At 43.9% G+C, this 23,245-nt stretch overlaps 2 protein-coding genes across 3 annotated transcripts; one reads left to right on the top strand and one right to left on the bottom strand.

Moving 5' to 3' along the window:
• Positions 1-11,432: 11,432 nt before the first annotated feature.
• Positions 11,433-13,297, top strand: LOC103632305 (clathrin light chain 3). Its single transcript, XM_008654136.3, has 3 exons — positions 11,433-12,050; positions 12,195-12,348; positions 12,447-13,297. The coding sequence occupies exons 1-3, from the start codon at positions 11,569-11,571 to the stop codon at positions 12,858-12,860; spliced, it is 1,050 nt and encodes a 349-aa protein (XP_008652358.1). The 5' UTR covers positions 11,433-11,568; the 3' UTR covers positions 12,861-13,297.
• A 916-nt stretch (positions 13,298-14,213) lies between these two features.
• LOC103633851 (uncharacterized) lies at positions 14,214-17,087 on the bottom strand. 2 transcript variants are annotated; one of them, XM_020541046.3, is made up of 3 exons: positions 16,698-17,087; positions 15,620-16,611; positions 14,214-15,013 (listed from the first exon to the last, which is right to left on the bottom strand). In XM_020541046.3, the coding sequence occupies exons 2-3, from the start codon at positions 16,022-16,024 to the stop codon at positions 14,498-14,500; spliced, it is 921 nt and encodes a 306-aa protein (XP_020396635.1). In that variant the 5' UTR covers positions 16,025-16,611; positions 16,698-17,087; the 3' UTR covers positions 14,214-14,497. The 2 variants fall into 2 exon arrangements, with proteins under 2 accessions (XP_020396635.1, XP_020396636.1); XM_020541047.3 differs by having other exon boundaries at positions 14,366-15,013; positions 15,755-16,611.
• Between the last annotated feature and the right edge of the window lie 6,158 nt (positions 17,088-23,245).

Genomic DNA, 23,245 nt, shown 5'->3' with positions numbered 1-23,245 from the left:
GCCAATGAAAACCAAGTTTCTTAAATACTGGAGGCAAATACCCATTCTATACTCATTTTCTTTCATTTTGGATCCTAGAGCTAAAATGAGGGGTTTCCATATGCTTCTTTTGAGGTTATCTAGTCTCACTGGCACTAACTACTCTAATCTTCCATAAACTGTTCGTATGAAATTATCCCAGACTTATCAGTTGTATGAAGCCATGTTTGGTGTTGTGCGATTGAGCACAGAGCATCAACCTAGTGGTACTTTAGGTAAGGGTATTGAAGCTTGGGATGACATTTATGGTGATGACATACTAGGTACCTCTATATCGATTACATATTCTACAGCTATATTTGAGTTGTATTCCTACCTAGACAGTGACACTGTATCCCAGTTTGGTTCTGATTTCAGTATTCTCGGTTGGTGGCATCAGCATAAGATTACATATCATATACTTTCTATACTAGCTAAGGATATGTTGATTGTTCCTGTTTCTACCATATCTTCGGAATCTACCTTTAGTCTTGCTGGCACGGTGATCGAGGAGCGGCAGCGACGGCTAACCTATGATATGGTGGAAATCTTGTCCTATATCAAGGACTGAGAGTTAGCTGATTTCCACATAAAGCACTGTGTCGACAAGGAGACAAAGGAATTTTAAGATGAACTTGAGAATATGAACCTGGATGAAGAAGTTGTAGTTCCTAGACCTGGGACAACTAGGATTAGATGAAAATGCTTGTCTGGTTGTCTGTGTGAGTATGGTGTTCATCCTCAAACTTTGATGTAAACATGTAATGAACATTGGACAATGAAACCTCTGGAGTTGGCTGTACTCTTTTCCTTCCTAGGGTTTTCTCACAAGGTGTGAGTTTTTACCTAAAAAGGTTTTTAATGAGCTAGCTTGCACTAAGGCTCCACTAAATCCCTCTACTTCTAGCTATTAAATTGTTCAACATTGTTGCTGATATGCTGGCAGTGCTCTTTGCTAGAGCGAAAGAGGAGAACCAATTCGCTGGGGTCGTATCGCACTTGATTGAAGGAGGTTTGTCTATCCTTCAATATGCAGATGATACAATGGTGTTCCTGGATCATAGCATCGAGCAGGCCTGAAATGTAAAACTTCTTTTAACCACTTTTGAACAAATGTTCGGGCTTAAGATAAATTTTCACAAAAACAAACTTTTCTATTATGGGTCGGCTAAGGCATGTGAGACTCAGTACTCACAGCTCTTTGGCTGTGGAATAGGCACAATGCCTTTCAAGTACCTTGGGATTCCTATGATCCACCGAAGATTGAGAAATAGCGAGTGGCATTGTGTCATCGACCGGTTTGAGAAGAGACTCAGTAATTGGAAAGTGAAATTCCTGTCTTTAGGGGGAGGCTTGTTTTGGTTAATTCTGTTCTAAGTAGCCTACCTATTTTCATGAAGTCCTTCTTTGAAATCTCATCAGGTGTGTTAGAGAAGCTAGATGTTATTCGGTCTAGATTCTTCTAGCAAGGAGGAGATCATAAAAAGAAATATAGACTAGCCAAATGGCAGATTATTTGCCAACCTAAAGAGTTAGGTGGGCTAGGAGTCGCCAATCTGGCCATAAAGAACATTTGTTTACTCAGCAAATGGCTCTATAAATTACTCAATGAAGATGTTATGTGGTAACGACTCCTAAGAAACAAATACCTAGGAGGCAAATCCCTCACCCAAGTGACCAAAAAACGGGTGATTCTCATTTCTAGGCGGGCCTAATGAACGTCAAGGATCAATTCCTTAGGTGGGGATGCTGTCAGGTGGGGAATGGTCAAACAACAAGATTTTGGGAGGATAAATGGCTTAATAATACTCCTCTTAGAGAGCAATTCCCGAACATTTTTAATATAGTGCGTAATAAGACCTCGCTGGTTGCAGAAGTGTTGTCACATGCAAATCTAAATCTTTCTTTCCGCAGATCCATTGTTGGAATTAAACTCGTGGAATGGTAGAACTTGGTACACTTGCTCACTCCAGTTAACCTGAATCCGGTGAGGGACACTTTCGTGTGGGGAGCTCATAAGGACGGGATTTCTCAACCAGATCCAGGTACTATATTTTAATAAATGCCCCAATTATAATCGTAACGATGTGCTTTGTAACTAAAACTACCCCTTAAGATAAAAATCTTTCTTTGGTATCTAGGTAGGGGAGTGACCCTCACCAAAGACAACTTAGCCAAATGTAGATGGCAAGGAAATCTGAAGTGTAGCTTCTGTAACCAGAACAAGAGCATACAACACCTTTTCTTTGACTGTTACCTAGCTAAAACTGTTTGGAGAATTATTTACTTTACTTTAAAGATAGACCAACTCGTTAATGTTAATCATATTAAAGGGGGTTGGGAATCCAACAAAGGTTGCACGCATAAAAAATTGCTTCTTACTGGCATTGCGATATTGTTTTGGTCGATTTGGCTTTGCCGTAATGATGTGGTGTTTAATAATAAACCTATACCGCCAATTACACAGACTATCTTCAGGGGCACACACTGGTTCAGATATTGGAGACTATTGTAGAAGGAAGAAACACAACAACAAATTCTCGTCGTGTGCCAGTCTTTGGAGGTGGTGGCCATGGAGTTCTTCGCGAGTCAATGGTGGCGGTTCCATGCCAGAACTGAAGTGGCTTTTTTTGTGTTTTTACTCCATATCATGATTTAGTTGAAGTTTGTTTGAACTACAAATTGTTGCAGGATGATGTAATATTTGAGTTGTAAGGTTGTATGCATGCAAATGCAAAAGGCCGGAACGATGTTTACATTTCCAAAAAAATAAGCTACAGTTATTGTAAACTGTGTGTTGTTTCCTATATTTACGGGCAGATGAGCGGCCCGGTACGAACGGGGTCAACCCGGCCTGCATAAAGTTATGCGTGCCATGCTATACCCAACCTGTATAAAGTTATGCGTGCCATGCTTGAACCGGCTGATCAGCCCATAGTAAATCATGGTCGGACTCTCTAGCTAAGCTGTGTCGGGCTTGTCCAGTGCTAATCGTTTCGTGCTAATCGGGCTCGAGCCATGCTGACGGCCCGCCCGTTTGGACAACTTGCATAACGAATAAACTAGAACAAAGCCGCATGTGCATATCGTAAGTGTTGTTATTGTTAAAAAGAAATTCTAGAGGGCAAACATGTGTATGGACACAATGGAGGGTAGAGGCAAGAACATTTCCCGTCAAACACTTGGGACCTCTGCTTCACAATACCTACGCCTCCACCCCATTTGTGTCGGATCCAAAACCTTGGAAACCAAGATACACGACGAGCGACCATGTCCTCCTCCTTCGACTCCATCAGAGCGGTCGTAGGAGACGACGACGAGCTACCGCCAGCCCCGTTTGACCCTGCCGTTGCTGGAAGCGCGGCGGAGTACGACGGCGAGTAGCAGGGCCTCGGCATGCGCTGTGGTCACTGCTTTGTCGTGTCCAACTCGTCCTTTGGCACCGCCGTCTCGGAGGACGATCTGTGCGGCACCGGCGGAGAAGGCAGCGACAGGTACGGAGGCTTCGGCATGCCGTCGTACTCCAACGGTGGCCCCACGTACGGGTACATCGAAAACGGCAAATGGTTGGGCGTCTCACGAGGATGTCCCCATACGCATCGAAGTTGATCCCCATGTCCTGGTGCTACATGAGGCCTTGTTCGATTATTTTCAATCTATATGGATTGTAAGGGATTGATATAGATTGGAAGAGATTTTGATTCACTAGGGATTGAAATTCCCTCAACCCCCTCAATCCACATGAATTGGGTTAGAACCGAATAAGCCTTGAACGGGTGTCGTCGCCAGCGACGTGAGTGGGGCCAGAGTCCACGAAGCCTATGGTGGAGCGCGGTGACGAAGGCGAGGCAATTCCAGATGTGGGATGTAGGGCAGGGATGTAAAACCACATTTGTTTTTATTTTTTATTCGGATTCGAGTTTGAATATGGATAGCTTTGAATACGAATACAAATTTTCTTAGATACAAATACGGATAGCCGTGTGTCGAATACAGAACTAGTCGGACACAGATATTGTTGGTAACGAATTTTTTGTTGGATATCGTGCAAGACATCGTTCCACATATATCATGGTTGTAATCATTTATCCACTCTTTGAGTCCAAACATTTTTTTAGTATTATATGTATACATATGTCACGTCTTTGTAAAAATTCATGAATTTTTAGGCTATGTGCGTATTATTAATATATTTTGCATAAAATCATCAAAATGCAAATAAGTTACCAAGATTAATAAACATTCTATAAGAATATAACCTCAAGTCTCTACATGAAAATGATAAAGTGAAGTATTGATTATGTTGAAACTTAGGTATTTAGAGTGATTTCACGTGTGATTCACACAACAAGTGAAAGTGAAATGATAGAAACACTAGCATATTGTGGATTTTATGGTCTAAATATTTTGGAAGATTATATGTGGACATATGTTATGCCTCCATAAAATTTTATGAATTTCTGAGTCTATTTGTGTATTATTATTTTTTTTCTACAAAAAAATCAATAAAATGCACACAACTATCTAGATAAGATATTCGGATATCTAAGAAGATATATGGATATTCGATATTTGACAGATATCAGACATATTATATTCGAATTCGATATCTGAATAGAATATCTGTATTCGTATATGTTATCCAAAAATCCTATCTGAACTAGTGTTCACCATCTTCGAATCCGGATCCGGACGGATATTTTCCGAACCATATTACATCCCTAGGGGCAGGATGTTGGAGGAGCGGGCGAGGCCGTTGGATGCGGTCGGCGACGATTGATGGAGGGGTGGGCTTACCTTTTGCGACGTTGGCCCATGAGATCGCCATGGCGGCGAGGGTTGGGGAGGGAGCGGGATGTGCGGCGACGACGACGATGTAGGGAATCAGGTGGCTGTAGGAGAGAGGAGGTATGGAATGCTTGACCGTGGGTTTAGAGCTCCGAGTTTGAGCTGGCTCATTAAGCTAACGAGCTTACTCGGCTTGGCTCGTTAAGCTACGAGTCATAGAGTCAACTTGGATTGGCTTGTTTACAAGCTCGAGCTGGCTCGTTTAGCTCGTGAACGAGAACAGAAAACAATATTTATATAATTATCAATCTCTAGTTAACTTTAAACTAATTTAGCAATAGGAAATAGTAATTATACTCATAGTTTCACATATCACATCATTGTAACACCAAATTAATTCGACCTGCGGAGGGTAAGACAGCCCCCTAGAATTATATTAAGAAGAATACCTTCTCATGCAGGTCGAGAAAACCCCGGAATCCCTGTCCCACCCATACACGACGGCATCGTAGCCCATGTGAGAAATGACTGTGACCGGGACTTAGACCTGTGCTTTGGCGTGGGATAGACAAGGGGATTTTTTAACCACAACTTGAAATTCGGTTCCAAGGGGAGTCGAACCCAGGATCTGAGGAGTGCTACTTAGACCACCTAACCAACTCGTCTAGAGACTCTTTCGCAATGTAACACCAAATTAACATAGCTCATCACTCATCAATTCACAATTCACACACATTTTCATCAGTTTAAATCACAATTATATTCGTATAGACTAATTTAACAAATAGACAAAATTCATCCATCATTAGTTTAACTCATAATAGACACCACACATACATGTAACATGTTCATCAATTGTTACGTAAATGATATACATATAGTTTCATTTTGCTGAAATGTGATAGCTCGTTTAGCTCGCGAGGTGACTCGTTAACAAACTGTAATCACACCAAGGATATGGTGACAATGAGCACCGCTCCCAGTACTCTCCCTCTCACGAAGTTCTTAGTTTACAGAAATCCAGGGTAGCAAATAGAAATGAAAACCTCTCAACACTCTCCAAATCCGAACGCAGCTGGCCAAGATGTCTCTTCCAGCCAACTCTCTCCTTCGCCTAACCCTAACGAAGCTGACGAATGGACTAAATACACTCCCCTACTGAGTCCAGTGCGACCCATACACCGCTCTGTTGGGCTTGTATTGTCGTTTGGTCCTTCTCGGTTCTGGGCTCCCAACAGGTCTTGTGACATTCTCTCCCCCTTTTGACACGGCTCGACCCCAAGCCGGAGCATTGGGGAATTGATGCTTGATGGCGTCTTCATCTTCCCAAGTGGCAAGATCAGCTGGCTAGGAGGACCACTTGATGAGGAGTTGAGGAACTTGATTGCCCGCACGGTGAAGCACCCTATGCTGCAACACAGATTCTGGATACTGTAAGGCATCTAAAAACAAAGGAAGATCAAAGCTGACCTATTCTTGGGGACTAGAGCTTTCTTCAACAAGGAAACATGAAAAACGGGATGGATGTGAGAAGAAGCCGACAAGTCTAGCTTATAGGCGACAGACCCCACTTTGGCAATCACTAGATACAGACCAAAGAACTTGAAGGCAAGTTTGTGGTTAGCTCTTCTGATCAGAGAGGATTGCATATAAGGTTGGAGTTTCAGGTACACTAGATCACCCACTTCAAAAGAACGTTTAGTCCTATGTTTGTCTGCTTGATGTTTCTGGCGTTGTTGTGACCGATGGAGCAGTTGTTGCACCAATTGAACCATCACTTTACATTCCTGAAGCCACGACTGCAAGGAGGGAACCATACAAGTATCACACAAGTCCATTCCCAACTGGTGAGAAGTATGACCATATAGAACTTCGAAAGGAGTGAGTTGAAGGGAGGAGTGATAACTTGTATTGTACCAATATTCTGTCTCAGTAATCCACTGCTTCCATTTGGTGGGGCAAGCATAAACAAAACATCGAAGATAAGTCTCAAGACATTGGTTGACCCTCGATAGGGGATGTGTGGAAAGTGAGAAAATTTTTCTTAGGAAATTCTGATTGAGCTGGTATCAATACTCGTTTTTTGTAGAGAATGAGCCCATCATTGATGGTGTAAGGACCTGAAGGAGACTATACTGAGAGGGTCTGAGCAGAGATGCAGTGTCCGAGTGTTGAGAATAGCTTGCAGATAAACTATGAAGCCAATCCGGCTGAACCACAGTCACTTCTAGTAGGTGATCGGATGGTAATCTTGATAGAGCATCAGCTACCTGATTGGTTTGTCCTTGCGTGTAACAAATTTTGTACCTAAGACCCAGCATCTTGGTCAAGGCCTTACGTTGCCATGGTGTTGTTAGACATTGATCATCCAAATGAACTAAGTTGCGGTGGTCAGTCCGAATAATGAATTCATTACCAATCAGATATGATTGCCACTGATCCACTGCCATAAGGATAGCTAGGCACTCTTTTTCATAAGTGGAAAGACCCCTATGACGAGGCCCCAAGGCTTTGCTGATAAAAGCAACGGGGTGTCTAGCTCGGTGTAAAACTGCACACACTCCTCGATCACAAGCGTCAGTTTCAATCTCAAATGGTTGAGTAAAGTTGGGAAGGGCAAGGACTGGGCGGTCACAAGAGCTTGTTTGAGTATCTGAAAAGCTTGGTCATGATCTGAATGCCAGATGTAAAGTTCTCCTTTCTTCAACAAATTTGTAAGAGGGCAGGATATGATGCCAAATTTTACAAATTTCTGTAGTAACTAGCTAAACCCAAAAAACTGTGGAGCTCTTTGACATCGGTTGGGGTCGGCCAAGACTGAACTGCAGCAACTTTTTCCGGATCTGTAGCCACTCCCTCTTGACTAATGACATGTCCAAGGTAATATAACTTTGTTTGAGCAAAGGTACACTTCGAAAGATTGACTTTAAATTGATGTTGCTGCAAAAGGGAAAAGACCGTTCGAACATGCTGTAGGTGAAGGTCCCAAGATTTGCTGAAGATTAAAATATCATCGATAAAGATGCCAACACATTTACGAAGAAGAGGAGACAACATTGAATTCATAGTGAGCGGAAAAGTGGCTGGACCTCCAGTAACTCCATAGGGCATCACTCTATACTCAAAATGTCCATTGCGAGTCTGGAAGGCTGTTTTAGGTATATCCTTGGGATCCATTTGGATTTGATGGTAACCAGAGCTAAGGTCGAGACTAGTGAACCATACAACACCTTGTAACTCGTCCAAAAGGTCATCGATCACTGGTAACTGGTACTTATTTTTTATGGTGAGAGCATTTAAATGATGATAGTCAACACAGAGCCTCCAATCACCAGTCTTTTTTCGTGCTAGGATAATTGGTGAAGCAAATGGGCTGCGACTCGGCTGAATCATCCCTTTTTGAAGCAAATCTGCTATTTGGTGCTCTATCTCATCTTTCTATGCTGGATTGTATCTATAAGGCCTCAATCGGAAAGGGGTTGCTCTTGGAATCAACGGAATTGAATGACAATGTGATCTAGGAGGTGGCAAACAAGTGGGTTGATCCAACAGGGAGGCAAAATCTTTTATAAAATCCTGGATCTCTTGAGGTAGACTAGTGTTGGCCTGATTTTCAGCTATGTGTTGCAATTCAATTGTGCACCAAAGTTCATTCAATCTGTCCAAGTGATACAGCTGGCAAACAGAAATTTGCTCGAGTGTGGAATTATCTGCCAACTGACCATGAAGAACCACTCTTTGTTGGTCATGAGTAAAAGCTAACCACTGATCTTGCCAATGAATCTCCATCAGACCATGGGAAGATAACCAGTCCATACCTAATATGATATCATAGCACTGTAATGGAAAAACCTTAAGGTTAATAGAGAATACGTGACCCGGCAAACTCACTTTGCAATGGGGTATATAATGGGTACAAGCTAGCAACTGTCCACTAGCCACTGACTTGAATAGCCTCAGGGAGAGGAATTAATGGAGGACCCAAGGCTGCCAACGGTTGACTGATGAAAGATGAGGAGCTTCCTGAGTCGACCAACATCAGCACTTTCTTAGAGAAAATAGTGGCCATTAACTTAATGGTCTCTAGGGCTTCAGTGTCGTGAACAGCATGAAAGGATAACACCAATAAGTCCTTCGGTGATTGATCTAGACTAACAAGTGGGTTATCACGTGAGTCTGGTTGGGCCAATAGCTGCCACAACTCTTCCACGATGTGTAAGGGAACTATATCACTGCATTTGTGAGTTGTACTCCAATGAAGGCCGCACTTATAACAAAGACCTTTAGCCTTACAGTAAGCCATGAGGGCCGAGGCTTTACGTTCATCCGTGCCTGATTTCCATACTCCTCCCCCACTATTGGTAATCATTGGTTTTGGAATACGTTGACCATCTGGTTGCACCGTCCCAAAAAAATTTCCTTGAAGAAGGGGTCGACTTAGTGGTTTAGGAGCTAGTGGAGTTATTCCACTAGATGTCGCCAATTCTTCCTGTAACAAAGCAAGAAATACAGCAGTATCCAAATCGAGCGGATGATGAATAAAGACTATGGCCCGAATTTCAGGTGCCAGACCATCTATGAATCTATTTACGATAGCAGCAACACTAAACTGGGGATCATGTGCAAGAATTTGGTGCAACAGAGTGTCAAACTGTTCAACATACTCAACAAGTTTATCAATTTGTCTAATGTGGAAAAATTGTCTAATAAGAGAGTTGTGCTGATCACGCTCAAAGCGAGCACAAACTGCTGCACAGAATTCAGACCACTGTGCCACACGTAACATCGGATCGGATGATTGCAACCAAAACGCTGCTAACCCGACAAAATGCATTGTGGCAATTTTAACCCAAAGCTCTCGGGGTATGGTGAACACATCAAAATAGGACTCACTCTTAGCTTTCCACATTTTAGGATGATGTCCATCAAATTGGGGAAAATTTAGTTGAGGTAATGTAGCAGCTAAGCGAGACTGATATGATGCCCAATCAGGATCCATAGTATGAACAATAGGAGTATGAAAAGCATCCGATGGTGAGGTTTTGGAAGTACCTTGGACCGGAGGTGGAGTCAGGGTGGTCACCACCCCAAATCCATCACTCCGGTGTAGTGGTGTCTGGTGCAGAGATAAACCTAGAGAAGTCGACGGAGGGAATCCAGGATCTGGAGGCCCGACATCGAAGGGAACCTTCGGTGTAGTGGTGTGTGTCTCTTTACTAGCTAGCAAATCCTCCAGTTTATCTGATAGAGATCCCACATCTTGGCGAAGATGCAGCACTTCAGTTTCGATCTGTGGCTTCCACGAAGAAAAATCCCTCACCGCTGCAGTATTAGCATCCAAGGCTTGCTTGATGGAGTCAATTTGAAGTTGCATCGCTTGCAGTAGCGTTGTGAGATCACCAACGCTTTTCTCTATTGCTCCGATACCAATTGTAACGCATCCTCTGGGACAGTCCGCCCAAAGCCCACCATCGCCAGCGTTGGGCGTTCATGCCCTCGTGGCAGCCTATTCAGATAGGCACCTCGCTCTCAAAACCTAGCCTGAGAGAGGAGGGAGGCCCGCCCTTATAAAGCCACCACGACCCCCTTGGCTAGGCGAGGTGGTACTAACCCAGGGCATGCATACCGATCTCTCACATCCCACCCCCTAAGAGGCCAAAAGCTCTCCCAGACAGCAGCGACAATGTGGGCTCTGATACCAATTGTAATCACACCAACGATTGATTGACGATGAGCACCGCTCCTGGTACTCTCTCTCTCACGAAGTTCTTAGTTTACAGAAATCCAGGGTAGCAAATAGAAATGAAAACCTCTCAACACTCTCTAGATCCGGACATAGCCGGCCAAGCTGTCTCTTCCAGCCAACTCTCTCCTTCGCCTAATCCTAACGAAGCTGATGAATAGACTAAATACACTCCCCTACTGAGTCTAGTCCGGCCCATACACCGCTCTGTTAGGCTTGTTTTGTCGTTTGGTTCTTCTCGGTTCTGGGCTCCCTAACAAGTCTTGTGACACAAATTGAGTTGGCTCAATAACGAATCGAGCTAGAATGACAGCGAACTGAACGAGACGACAAGCCATGACCATTTTGTACAGCTCTATGTTGATTGATTATAAAAAAATTAAGGTCCCGTTTGTTTCCTTTCATTTTGAGGAATTGACTTTTTTTATAATGTGACATTCCATCACTTTTCAAAGTTATCATATAAGTCTATCTCAAATTTATAAGGTGAGAGATAGAAATTAATTCTATAGATTTACATACTATTTTTTCCGATGTACAACTTATAGCACACCCTTCTACTTGCTTCGTTATAACATAAATATAATATATAATTATCTCTCTTATATGATTTAGAATAATATAATATATAAATATATTACATATATAAATATATGAACTTAATTAGTTTTATATAAATTATAATTATTAAAATAGAATTCAATTCCAACGAAACAAGCGGACCTAAGGGTTTTTTTAGAAGAGTGACAGCGGCGTGTGCCCATCATCCATGTTGCATAACAAATAAACTGGAACAAAGCCGCGCGTATATATCGTAAGTGTTGTTATTGTTTAAAAGAAATTCTATAGGGCAAACATGTGTACGGAGAGAATGAAGGGCAAAGAGGCAAGAACATTTCGCGCCGACTGCGGCATGCGGAGGGTCAAACACTTGGGACCTCTGCTTCCCAACACCTTCGCCTCCACTCCATTTGTGTCGGATCTAAAACCTCGCAAGCCAAGGTACACGACGAGCGACCATGTCCTCCTCCTTCGACTCCATCACGGCCGTCGTAGGAGATGACGACGAGCTACCGCCAGCCCCGTTCGACACTGCCGTCGACGGGACCGCAGCGGAGTACGGCGGCGAGCAGCAGGGCTTCGGCATGCGCCGCGGTCACCGTTTTGCCGCGTCCTACTCGTCCTTCGGCACCGCCGTCTCGGAGGACGATCTGGGCGGCGCCGGCGGAGAAGGCGGCGGTGGGTACGGAGGCTTCGGCATCCCGCCGTACTCCAACGGCGGCCCCGCGTACGGGTACGCCGACAACGACGCGAACGGCGTGGAGCATGTCATGGGCGCCCAGGACGTGATGGATGGCGCGGCGCACGCGGCAGGGGACATCAGCGGTGGCCGACTCGATGAGGACCTGTTCAGTGGTGCGGCCGACGACGACGACGGGGCCGTCCTGCCGCCGCCGGAGGCCATGCGGGAGGAGGGCATTCTCCGCCGAGAGTGGCGCCGGTGAGTGACTCGTTTTGCATTCACAAGTTCCCTGCTCTGAATACACGATCGCTTCTGGTGCCAGTGCATGCAAAATGTCAAGCGCGATCTGGATGGTTTCTGACCACAAGATCGCGAACTGCGAATGGATGGCTTGATTTGCAGCCAGAATGCACTGATGCTGGAGGAGAAGGAACGGAAGGAGAGGGAGCGTCGCAACGAGATTATCGCAGAAGCGGAGGAGTTCAAGAGGTCCTTCCTTGACAAGCGCAGGCTCAACTGCGAGACGAACCGAACGCAGAACAGAGACAGGGAGAAGGTATGCATGCACTCACGCACACAAAGGGTGTAATGTAATCCTTCCTTCTTGATGCCTCCATTGTACTACCATTACCAACCAACCAAACGAACGAACAGCTGTCCCTGGCGAACCAAGAGAGGTTCCACAAGGAGGCAGACCAGCAGTACTACTGGAAGGCGATCGCGGAGCTGGTGCCGCGCGAGATCCCGGGGCTGGAGAAGAGGGGCAAGAGGAAGGAGCAGGAGCGAAAGCCGGGCATCGTGGTGGTGCAGGGTCCCAAGCCCGGCAAGGCCACCGACCTCTCCCGCATGCGCCAGGTGCTCCTGAAACTCAAGGACAAACCACCATCGCACATGGTGCCGCCTCCACCGCAGGCCAAGGAGGAGAAGGAGAAGGATGGAGATAAGGACGCCAAGAAAGATGGCAACAAGCAGGAAGAAAAGAAGGATGGTAAGCAGCAGGCAGCTGGACCGGCCGAGAAGAAGACTGATGGCCCTGAGATGGCCAGTGCTGCTGGATCTCCGCCGTAGCCAACTGAAAGGCCGGTAGCAAAGGCACCAGAGCATTAGAGCAAGCGGTGAAGTGATTGCCATGTGCCCATGATGATAATGCTATCTAGTCGCTTCTAGTAATAAGAACATCGGGAAATAATGTCCTTGAGCTGTGGTTCAAGGAAAACTACGCTGGATAAATTAAGGCATGTTTGGTTCGTTACCTCAATTGCCACATTTTGCCTAACTTTTTTGCCTAAAATTAGTTATTCAATTCGAACGACTAACCTTAGGCAAATTGTGGCACATTTAGCCACAAACCAAACATGCCTTTAATCTGTCTGGAGTTTGAGCGCAGTTTTGGTGGCAGGGGTAGCTATCTGCCTATCTCTATGTTTGGTATTTAAAGGTTAGAGGCTGATGCTGCTTAGATTCAGATAATACTAGTGATAATATACTTTTGCTCACTGGACCACTAAAGGATGGATTCATCATATTTTGGTTGCCTTTGAAAATAAGATGGCACTCGAGTCTTCTTTTAAACTCGTTTTTAAATTCTTATTTAAATAACTATTTAAACAAAAAAATATTTTATATCCTTGCACCTTCTAATAGTCTCATGATCGGTGATATTGTCATGGAACTACCCACATGAAAGTTTAGGAGGCTTCGATCTATGCCGAACACGATAGTGAATGTAAAGGCAATGATTTATAATAGATTAGACTATTGAATAATGTAACTCTACGTACGCTTACACATGTTGTCTTGTGTTGGATACAAAATATGATGTGTTGAGGTTTGTTATAAAATAGTACCCTTGTCTATTCAAAACGGTTTCTAGGTTTTCTACATTATTTTGTCTCTATGAATTGCAGCTGCAACAGTCCGAACAACTGATTTAAAACAGCAGCAAACAGGCTAGAGCGCAGGCGTACAAGTCAAGTCTTAGTAGGTTAAGATAGAAGAGTTTTAATTTTATTATACAAATAGTCTTTCCTTTAGTTCGACTAGATCGATAGCATTTTACCTTAGAGAAAACGCAACCTTATTTCGTGTCTTTAGACAGCTTCGTGTGCCGGTCCATCTTATCAGGTAGTCGCCCCTACATGAATCATTAAGGATGCGTTTGGTTTAAGGTCAAAGTGGATAAGTTAGGGTCATCCCTGATTTGAGGGGTAGAGTCATCCCTAATAGTCACCACTTTTTTTGTTTGGTAGAAGGGATGAACTTGGATGGAGCCAACCCAGTTTTTGTTTGGATGGTGGTTGTCACTCGAACCCAGTTTCAGCTTCACAAATGTTGTTTGTTCTATAAACAGTGGTCAGTTGAACGCAATATTACAATATAGTAATACAAAAAATTGAGCATACACCATTATGAAAAAGCATTTCAAAACAATATTTCAAACAGTACTTCAAAACAAACAACCTGAGCATACACCATTACAATGAATCTCAAACCCAGTATTTCAAAACAAACAAACCGAGCATCCATGTTGGTCATAACAAACCCAGTATTTCATAACAAATCGAGTATTTCGACATAGCAAAGCCATTATTTCAATCCCAGTACTTGAAAACAAAGTATTGGTCATGGTTTACATAACAAAAGAACAACATAGTTCTAATTTCCACTTAACCTCCAGCATAGTCCTAATTCCCGGTCCTCATAATCTAAGGAAAGGTCTCACTAACGAACCGAGCAAGCAAACTTATCTGATATGTCAATGGGAGAGTAGGGAACTGCCTTGCTAATCCAGGATTTTTCACTAGATATGCAAAGTAAAAGGCCTTGTGTGTGTCATCAAAACCTGGAATACTTTGCAATGTTTGAAGCAAGTCAGGTGGTAGGTCATCTGAACCAGCCTTCTCAATAGCCATTGCAAGCCTTTCAGCACCATCTTTGAATGCTCCAATCAGCCCTGCCTCTTCATTACTAGTAACCTTTGCCTTCTTCCTAGGTCTAGGAGCTGAGGATGAAGCCCCAATATCATCTATAGGACTAGGAACAGCATTAACATCTCCCTCATCAATCTCTGTTTCAGCCATACTGTTTCTATCTTCAGTACCTAGAGCTTCACTTGATCCTTTTGCATACTTTCCTGTAGCCATATTGTTTCCAAAGACAGTGAACATTTCCTTATAGTTCTCCAAAGGCTTGTTTAAAAACTCAGCATCAGATTTGTGATCCTGCATGTAAAAGTAACAGCTTGGTAAGGGCAAAACGACCAACACTATCAGTTGCTTTTGGTGAATAGACCATGTCTGATTTAAAAAAAACAAAGACAAAGCATCATTCACCTAACAAGAGATTCCATGATTTGTTTGTCTTACATTCATTTCTTGGCCACCACAAAAACCATAATCACCCCAACTAATAATATAGCTGCTCTTTTTTCACGTTTTCATTTGAAATCCAAACGGAATATGTTTTCATTTGGTCCCTCTCTAGTGCTAGGAAGCAAATACCACAATTATGTTTTATTTGTCCCAACAGACCGAGATGGGAGGAATAAAAAAAATAAACATATATTAGATGACCTTAAATAATGCAAAATACTATAATAGACGTTGCTTTCAAATTTTGAGTGATGAGCTATGCAAAAAAGAAAAGGATAAAAACCTGACGATGTGAAATTTGCAGTTACCACAGCTATGCCTTCATTGCGTGCTGGCCAATTCATGCGGTGAACAAAATAATGGTACATGTAAAAGTAATATGCTGAAATATATTAATAGTACATGTAAAAGTAATATGCTGAAATATAGTAACAATACATGTAAAAATAATGATACCTGCACATAGTTTGCATAATGTTCATGATCAAGAGTGATCATGTAGTTATCTTCGTTCCAAGAAGCAGCACTTAACTTCCTAAGTCTGTTTATCTTCGCATATCTTCTCTTCCATGTCCTCAAATGGTTCTTCACTTGTTCTCCAGTGAGCTTCATCTTGAAATAGTCATTTAGAGCCTTAGCACACATGTTAAGGTGAACTTTCTTGAAGCCTGTTGATGTCCTGATCCCTTCAGCCACAAGGCTTGCTAGGTTACTGAGCATGTAAGCGGACATTGCAGAAGTCCACACAACATGGCTACTACCATCAGCTTGTTCTACAAAGTGCTCACCAGCTCCTTCACTCTCCATTTTCTGCAATATGGTTATGTCCAGACATATACATCCCATGAAGAACTTTGACATAAATGATTGATGTCCATGAATACATTAAATAAGTCATGTGCATATAGCAAGAAGTAATCTCACACAATATATGAATACATTAATTAAGTCCATATATTAATGTCCATAAATAAAAATTACAGCAAGAAAAACAATAACAAATTAGGAAGCATAGTGGTTTTGACGATCTTCCCACATCTGATTTGCTATTTCCTGCCTCAAATTAACCATGAATGCATGTTCACTAGCTTGGCCACTTGTTGTTGTAGCATGATTATGAATTGGCCAATTAGATTCTTCAATGATCAGCTCATCACCTCCATCTTGTATGACCCAATTGTGAATAATGCAGCAGGCTACAACAATATCTACTTGAGTAGAAAATGAAAAGAATGGTGTGGCATCATCAAGTATTTTAAATCTTCTCTTCAGTGAACCAAATGCACGCTCTACGGTGACACGAAGAGACGAGTGCCTAAGGTTGAACAACTCCTTCTCATTTTGTACCGGATTATTTCCCCATTCATTCAAGTGATACCGGACAGCACGAAAAGGGGGCAAAAATCCAGGTTTGGCTCCATATCCAGCGTCCACTAGATAGAATTTTCCTAATATATTATATACAAGTTGGTCACAATTCCACAAAACAACAAATATTATTGATAAGTACAACTTTAGAACCTCCTATATTTACCTTGTGGTACACGAAGGCCATTCTCTCGCTCTAAAGCATCTCTTAGTACTAAAGCATCATGTGCTGAACCCTCCCAACCAGCCAAGACATATGTGAATCGAAGATCAAAATCAACGGCCGCCATTACATTTTGAGAGGCATAAGACTTTCTACCACGAAATGAAGGTTCCATATCTATGGAAACCGAAGCTCTTATATGTGTGCCATCAATAGCTCCAATACAATCCTATGTTTATCCAATACAAGCCAAAATACAATTAAGGGTCTTATGGGTTTAAATAGTGAAATTTTTTGAAGGAGAATATTGAATAGCTGAATATCACACCTTAAAGTAGGGATCCCATCTTGGATTTCCTGCTATTTTGGATGGAGTCTCTAATGATGGTGGCCTAATAACTACTACTTGCTTTGTTGCCTTTTTTTACTTTGTTCTTAATCGTTAGAAAAGAAGTTTTGTTACGATCTACTACCTCAGCATAACTGGCTTGTAGTGTAGTTGTAGCAAGGGGGTGCACGTGAAAGCGAGAGTGGGCAGCAGAAAATGCGAAGCGAGCCGCCGAGCCGCTGAACTCCAGAAAATGCGACGAACGACCGAACTCCAGAAAATACGATCTACTACCTCAAGCATCTGTTCCCCTGATCTAGTAGCACAATGAAGAGGAGCATAGAAAAGTACCAGTTCTTGGAATCCAACGCCTGGACGGACGGCCGCTGGACGATTGGACCAGTTCGCTTGGACGGACGCCTGGACGGACGGCCGCTCGCCTGCGCCTGGACGGACGGCCGCTCGCCTGCTTCTGCTGCCCGCGCGACTGGACGGCTGGACGGACGGACGGCCTGCTGCCCGCGCGACTGGACGCCTGGACGGACGGACGGCCTGCTGCCCGCGCGTGGACGCCTGGACGGACGGACGGACGGACGGCCTGCTCCGCTCGCCTGCGTCTGCGCCGCACTTTTCTCCGCCGCCAAGATAAGAATGAGAGGGGATAGGGTAAGAGGCAACACGATTTTTTACGGCCGCGAGAGGGGCGGGGGCGGATCCATCCGTTCGTTTTTGGTGGACAGCGCTGCCACCAAAAAATCCTCTGGGGTTCACCTCGCCCCCATGTGACCCCAATCCAAACAGTGTAAAAAATGTGGCGGCCCCGTTCCATCCCACCTGGTCCATCCAACCAAACGCACCCTAAGATTGTTGGAGTGAAGGCCATTCACGCCCCTCGCTCGTTTTATTTATAACATAAAAAAACATGTCATGGCAGTTAGAGAGCGGAGTCTACCTCAATCAAGCGAAGGCTTTAGGGCGGAGGGATCGATCAGTACAGGCAGAGGCCACGACAGGATCTGAAGACCCGGCACCCTAAGACGAAGGATGCAGCCACTACCCACGCATGCCAACGAAGTGGGCCCATGCAACGGCATGCTGGCTTGTTTGGGCCCACATGTAAGCCCCAGTATGGGGTAGGATTGAAGGTGTGTTGGTCCAGGTTGTACTTAACCATGCTGTAATATCCTATAATGGCCCTGATGGGGGAATATTTCGGGGATAACGTAGGTAACCAGGGGTATAATTGTGTTTATAAGGGTGAGACCGCCCTCCTGGTTACCTATAAATACCCTTGCACTGTACATTGATTGGGCAGGCTGAACAACACCGTTTCTCTAATCCGTCGTGTTGCTGACTGCTGAGCATCAAAGCGTTCCCCTTTCTATTGCTTGGACCCACTTGACCCACATTTGGCACCCACCGTTCGTGCTCCGACAAACCATTCCCGCGACTGCTCCCAAGAAAACAACTTTGAAGGCTACCAACCTCCCTAGACGACACGGCGAAGGCGGCCCTCCTCGCTGAGAAAAAGGGCAAAGCAGCCCTTGTTGGTGACGTCCCTCTTGAAGCCCTCGATGATGAAGCAGTCAATAGCAAGCGACACCTCCAGGAGAACTCGCCCAAACCAAAGGGCACCGTTCGCACCTTGGGACCCCCACAACTTGGTAGCTCTGAAAGACTACTTCAGGACCCCCCGCCATGCTTCACCCCACCAGAAATTTACAATATCATCTAGGACGGCGAAGTCCTATGCATCTCAGTCAAGGACCAGCTCAAGCTGCATGCACTCCACATTAAAAACAATCACCTACAGAAGCAAAAGGAAATACTCGCAGCCAAGCGCCAGCGCATCACTATGCAGGCCAAGGTTAGGCAGGTGATCCTAGATGAGGAGCGGAAAGCGAGAGAGCTGGAACAACATATTGTAGAAATGCAAGGCGAAGACTTCCTTCACCAGCGGCAGGACCCTGAGCACCGCCTCCGCATGCTAGTCCCGGCCCTAGCTACTTTTCATAGACTAAATTACCTTGATGAACGAAGCCCCCTCACTCCATAGCTCCAAGCCTCACTTTGGCCCTAAAACTTCAAAGCAGGTACCTACCCGAAGTACAACGACAGTATAGACCCGACACAATATATTATGAGCTACCAAGTTACGGTTGCATCATCCAGAGGAGACGATGCCACCATCCTCTTTGCCAAGTGTTTTTCTTTGCCTAGTGTCTGGCACTAGGAAAACCACCTTTTTATCGAGTGTTTTTATTTGCCTAGTGTAGCACTCGAGAAAGAGACTCTTTGTCTAGTGCCCGTGGATTTGCACTCTGCAAAGAATTTACCAATAGGCAAATATTGTCTCTTCGGTAGTGCTACACCCTAAAAAATATGACTTCTAAGTTCCTTTCATCAACCACAGGATTGGTGCAACATACAACTAACAAGTAAACGATAGTGTACATCTCTTGCAACTCTAGAGTCTAGATGGATTATCTTTTATTTTATCGAACATATACCTTCAATGCACATGGCAAACTAAGAGTTATACTTGAAGTGAAGCCAACCAACACCACTACCACCACGCACATCAGTACCTCTCAATGACGTTGTCGAGTCCAACGATGATGGTGTAGGTACGACAATGGTGGCGCATGCCCGAAGATGGCAGCACGGCAGGTGTGCGGCGATAGTGGCACATAAACAGTTGAAGAGAACGACTTGGGTTCATGGAAAATTAGTATATATTCTTGTGTAAAACCAGTATTAATGCTTAGTAATTAGTACTGGTTCTTGTTGTGAAACCGGTGCTTACAACAAACTGGTACTAAAGGATCCTTCGATTTTTGCCCTGGTTGTGCTATCTTCAGAGAGTTGAACTTAGTACCGGATCAATGCAAGAACCGGTACTAAATAACTTAATATTAGTACCGATTTTTAGTATCTACCGGTACTAATATTATCTACACAGGATAAACATTTAAACTGGTACTAAACATTGTCTCAATATCGGTTTTAAAATAACCAAAACATATGATTTTGGATGGAAGCCCCATTCTCCAGTAGTGCAAGCAGGGGTGGGCCCACTGTGATTCATGCATATTCAAATGAATACATAGGTTTTTTCTAAAAAAAATTAGGTACATATAGTGTATAATATATAAGTATACGAAAAAATCAAACGAATATTCGTCTATTTGGGGGTAAAACAGCAAGGCATAGTGCCTCGCAAGTTAGCGGGCTAGCGACCTAGTAGGGGAACAACGGCTCACAGTGTGGCGGGGAAGTGAGGAGAGAGGACCAACACCATTCTTCGCTGAAGAAAACGATGGTAGCAGCACTTGTGTGCTTGGCCCCGCTCCTCCTCCCTGCTCAATGCACCTGCATGATCATCTCCTTCACATTCGAGCAGTCGAGCATATAAATTGGAGTAAGTTTTGTGTTTAACTGATCATTTGGAGGCATGAGTATGGGACTATTGCTTCCTATTCAACAAATTTCACTGTTATTCTTCAATAAAGTTTACTACTTAAAAGGGAAATGGCATTAACCATTTTCTCTAATTGATTTTGGTGCTTGATTACCATCACAGCCTTATGGACTAACTAGTTTACCTAGTCTTTGATTCAAAAGTGCATAAGTCCATTCAATTCAGTTCTAAGTCAGAAACAACTCAAAACCAACCATAAAGGGTAAAACTTGGAAAAGATGAACTATACCTAGTTCCACACTTTATATAAGTTCTAAACACCCCTAGGAACCTATTTGATACATCTATGGAGGTTGGATAGCTCATATTTGCAAAATCACTCTTTTCGAGCTAGTTTGAGCAAAAACAAGATTCTCAGTTAGATAGAATAAAAAGCCCAAGAACTATGGTTTAGACTACTTGGATTATCACTATATATGTTTGTCTAAGTCATGGAAACAACCTCAAAGTTAGTCAAAAAGTTTTGAGAAGACTTGGACAAAAGAAGGAAAATCGGTCTGCTGCTAGAGGCACCGGACCATCCGAGCAGAGAGGCCAGACTTGCCCACTTCGCCGCTAGCACGTCGGACCGATCCTGTGGCTATTCAGACCTGTTACGCAGAGAGCATGTTTTCAGGACAAGTTGGAGCTACCGCACCAGACTAGTTTGGTGAGACACAAGACCGTCTAACAAGAACCCCACGGTCGGCTGACATTTCAGAATGGTCACCTGTAACAACCCTATTCATGGTCCGGTGGGGCACTGAAAGTCACCTAGAGGGGGTTCAATAGGCAAAACCTGAAAATTATAAACATTGAACACACACTTCACCGGGGGTTAGGGTTAGAAATAATTAATAGTGAATTTTGGAGTAGGGAAGATAGTTCTTCTTGCTATTAGTTGCTCAATCGATGCGGATAACTTTGGGAGGAAACTCAAAACAATGTGAGCAAGAAAACTTTAGAGAGAGAGAGAGAGAGAAGAGAGAAGAAACAAATCGAATGGTGATGATCAACACCAATGAACACGGAGAAGAAAAGAGTAACCAAGCAACAAGAGCAACAATTAAAACACAAATCACCCTCTCTCAAGTCACTAAACACTTTTGATCACTTGACTTGATTATGGCACTTGGAGAGGAATGGAGGCTTTGAATGTGTCTTTGGAGTGTATTTTTGCTCTTGTATTGAGTATTGAGAGTGGAAAGCTTGGATGACTTGAATGGTGGCGATTAGGGGTATTTATAGCCCCAACCACTATTCTAGTCGTTGGCTCAGTTCTCTATCGATGGGCACACCGGACAGTCCAGTGCGCACTGGACGCTGCACTGTTCACTGTCCAGAGTGTGCCACGTCAGCCGACTGTTGGGGTTTGGAGTAGTTGACCATTGAAGTCGTATGTCCTTGTGGTGCACTGGACAGTCTGGTGGCACACCAGATAGTTCGATGCGATCTGACATCGTAGATTGTCTCTGGCCTTCTAACGCTTCAGATTGCGCTGCAGTCGACCGTTGGCGAAGATGACCGTTGCTCGTGGGCTTACCGAACAGTCTGATCCACAATGGACAGTCTGGTGATTTTTAGCCAAGGAGCGCTGTGTTTTCCTGAGAGCGGCCAGTTCACTGGGCGTGCCAGCCTGGGCACCACACACTGTCTGGTGCGCCGCAGGCTGGTGCAAATCTGTTTTGCTCCATACTTATAGAATTGCCCCAAGAGTCATTTTCCTTATATGAATATGTGAATTTTATGCACCTGAGAAACGATCAACTAGGCAAACTAGTTAGTCCATAAGGTTTGTGATGGTCGTCAAACACCAAAACCGATTATAGGAAATGATTAAGGCCATTTCCCTTTCAGGCACTGGACCGGTACTGTGCAGGGACTGGTGCACCACTACACAGACAACTATTTTCCACTTTTCCCCGATGGCTCTTTTGGTGGTTGGGGGCTATAAATACCCCCAACCGGCACATTGAAGACGCAAGACTCAGTCCAACCTACTATTCACTTAGTGTAACCTCTCCAAGCATTCAAAGACAATCTTGCGACGTGCTTGGTCTGATTTGTGTTTGAGAGACATTAGCGGCTTGAGCAATTGAGAGTTACGAGTCCTTGTGTTCTTGATTTGAGTTTTCATTCTCACTCACTTCCTCATTCTCTTGATTGTAAAGTGAGGCAAGATACTTGCGAGACTTGGTGTCCCTGAGATAGTGCGAAAACTCATCCGGTCTCTATGACCATGTGAGAGAGGGAAAGGGTTGAAAGCGACCCGTCCTTTGTGGACTCCTCAATGGGTACGTAAACTCTTCAGCGTTGAACCTCGGGAAACAAATCGCTCGTGTCTTTGAGTTGATCACAGTCTTTGTTATTTGCTCTTCCCTCTCCCCTCTCTAGTTCTCTTGCTTGCGATCGTTTTGAGTTGGCTCCCAAAATTATCCGCAATTGATTATGGAACTCATAGCAAGAAGAACTACTCTTCGACACTCCAATTTCATTTATACTCATTCTAACACTAACCTCAGGTGAAGTTTGTGTTCAAAGTTTGTAATTTTCAGGTTTCGTCTATTCACCCCCCTCCTCTAGGCGACTTTCACTACTTCAACACACACACCTGAATATGCACATGCCACACCTCCTGTAGTTGTTGCGCTTGCCAGATTGCTGGAATTTAATTGTTGCTATAAAATTGTTGTTATATATGCTATAGAGTTGTTGCTATGTAATATATTATGATATTAAACATATCAAATAGTTAGACTTTAT

The sequence above is a fragment of the Zea mays genome, chromosome 7 (genome assembly GCF_902167145.1).
Source record: "Zea mays cultivar B73 chromosome 7, Zm-B73-REFERENCE-NAM-5.0, whole genome shotgun sequence".
NCBI classification, from domain to species: Eukaryota; Viridiplantae; Streptophyta; class Magnoliopsida; order Poales; family Poaceae; genus Zea; species Zea mays.
Note: the sequence above shows the minus strand (reverse complement) of the source record. Positions and strands in the feature narration are given on the sequence as shown.

Coding starts and splice junctions, on each gene's coding strand:
- LOC103632305 (XM_008654136.3), top strand. CDS start 11,569: ATGTCCTCCTCCTTCGACTCCATCACGGCCGTCGTAGGAGATGACGAC. Junction 12,051..12,194: donor CTCCGCCGAGAGTGGCGCCG/GTGAGTGACTCG, acceptor CTTGATTTGCAG/CCAGAATGCACTGATGCTGG. Junction 12,349..12,446: donor AGAACAGAGACAGGGAGAAG/GTATGCATGCAC, acceptor ACGAACGAACAG/CTGTCCCTGGCGAACCAAGA.
- LOC103633851 (XM_020541046.3), bottom strand. CDS start 16,024: ATGTCAAAGTTCTTCATGGGATGTATATGTCTGGACATAACCATATTG. Junction 15,014..15,619: donor ATTATGCAAACTATGTGCAG/GTATCATTATTT, acceptor TTTTACATGCAG/GATCACAAATCTGATGCTGA.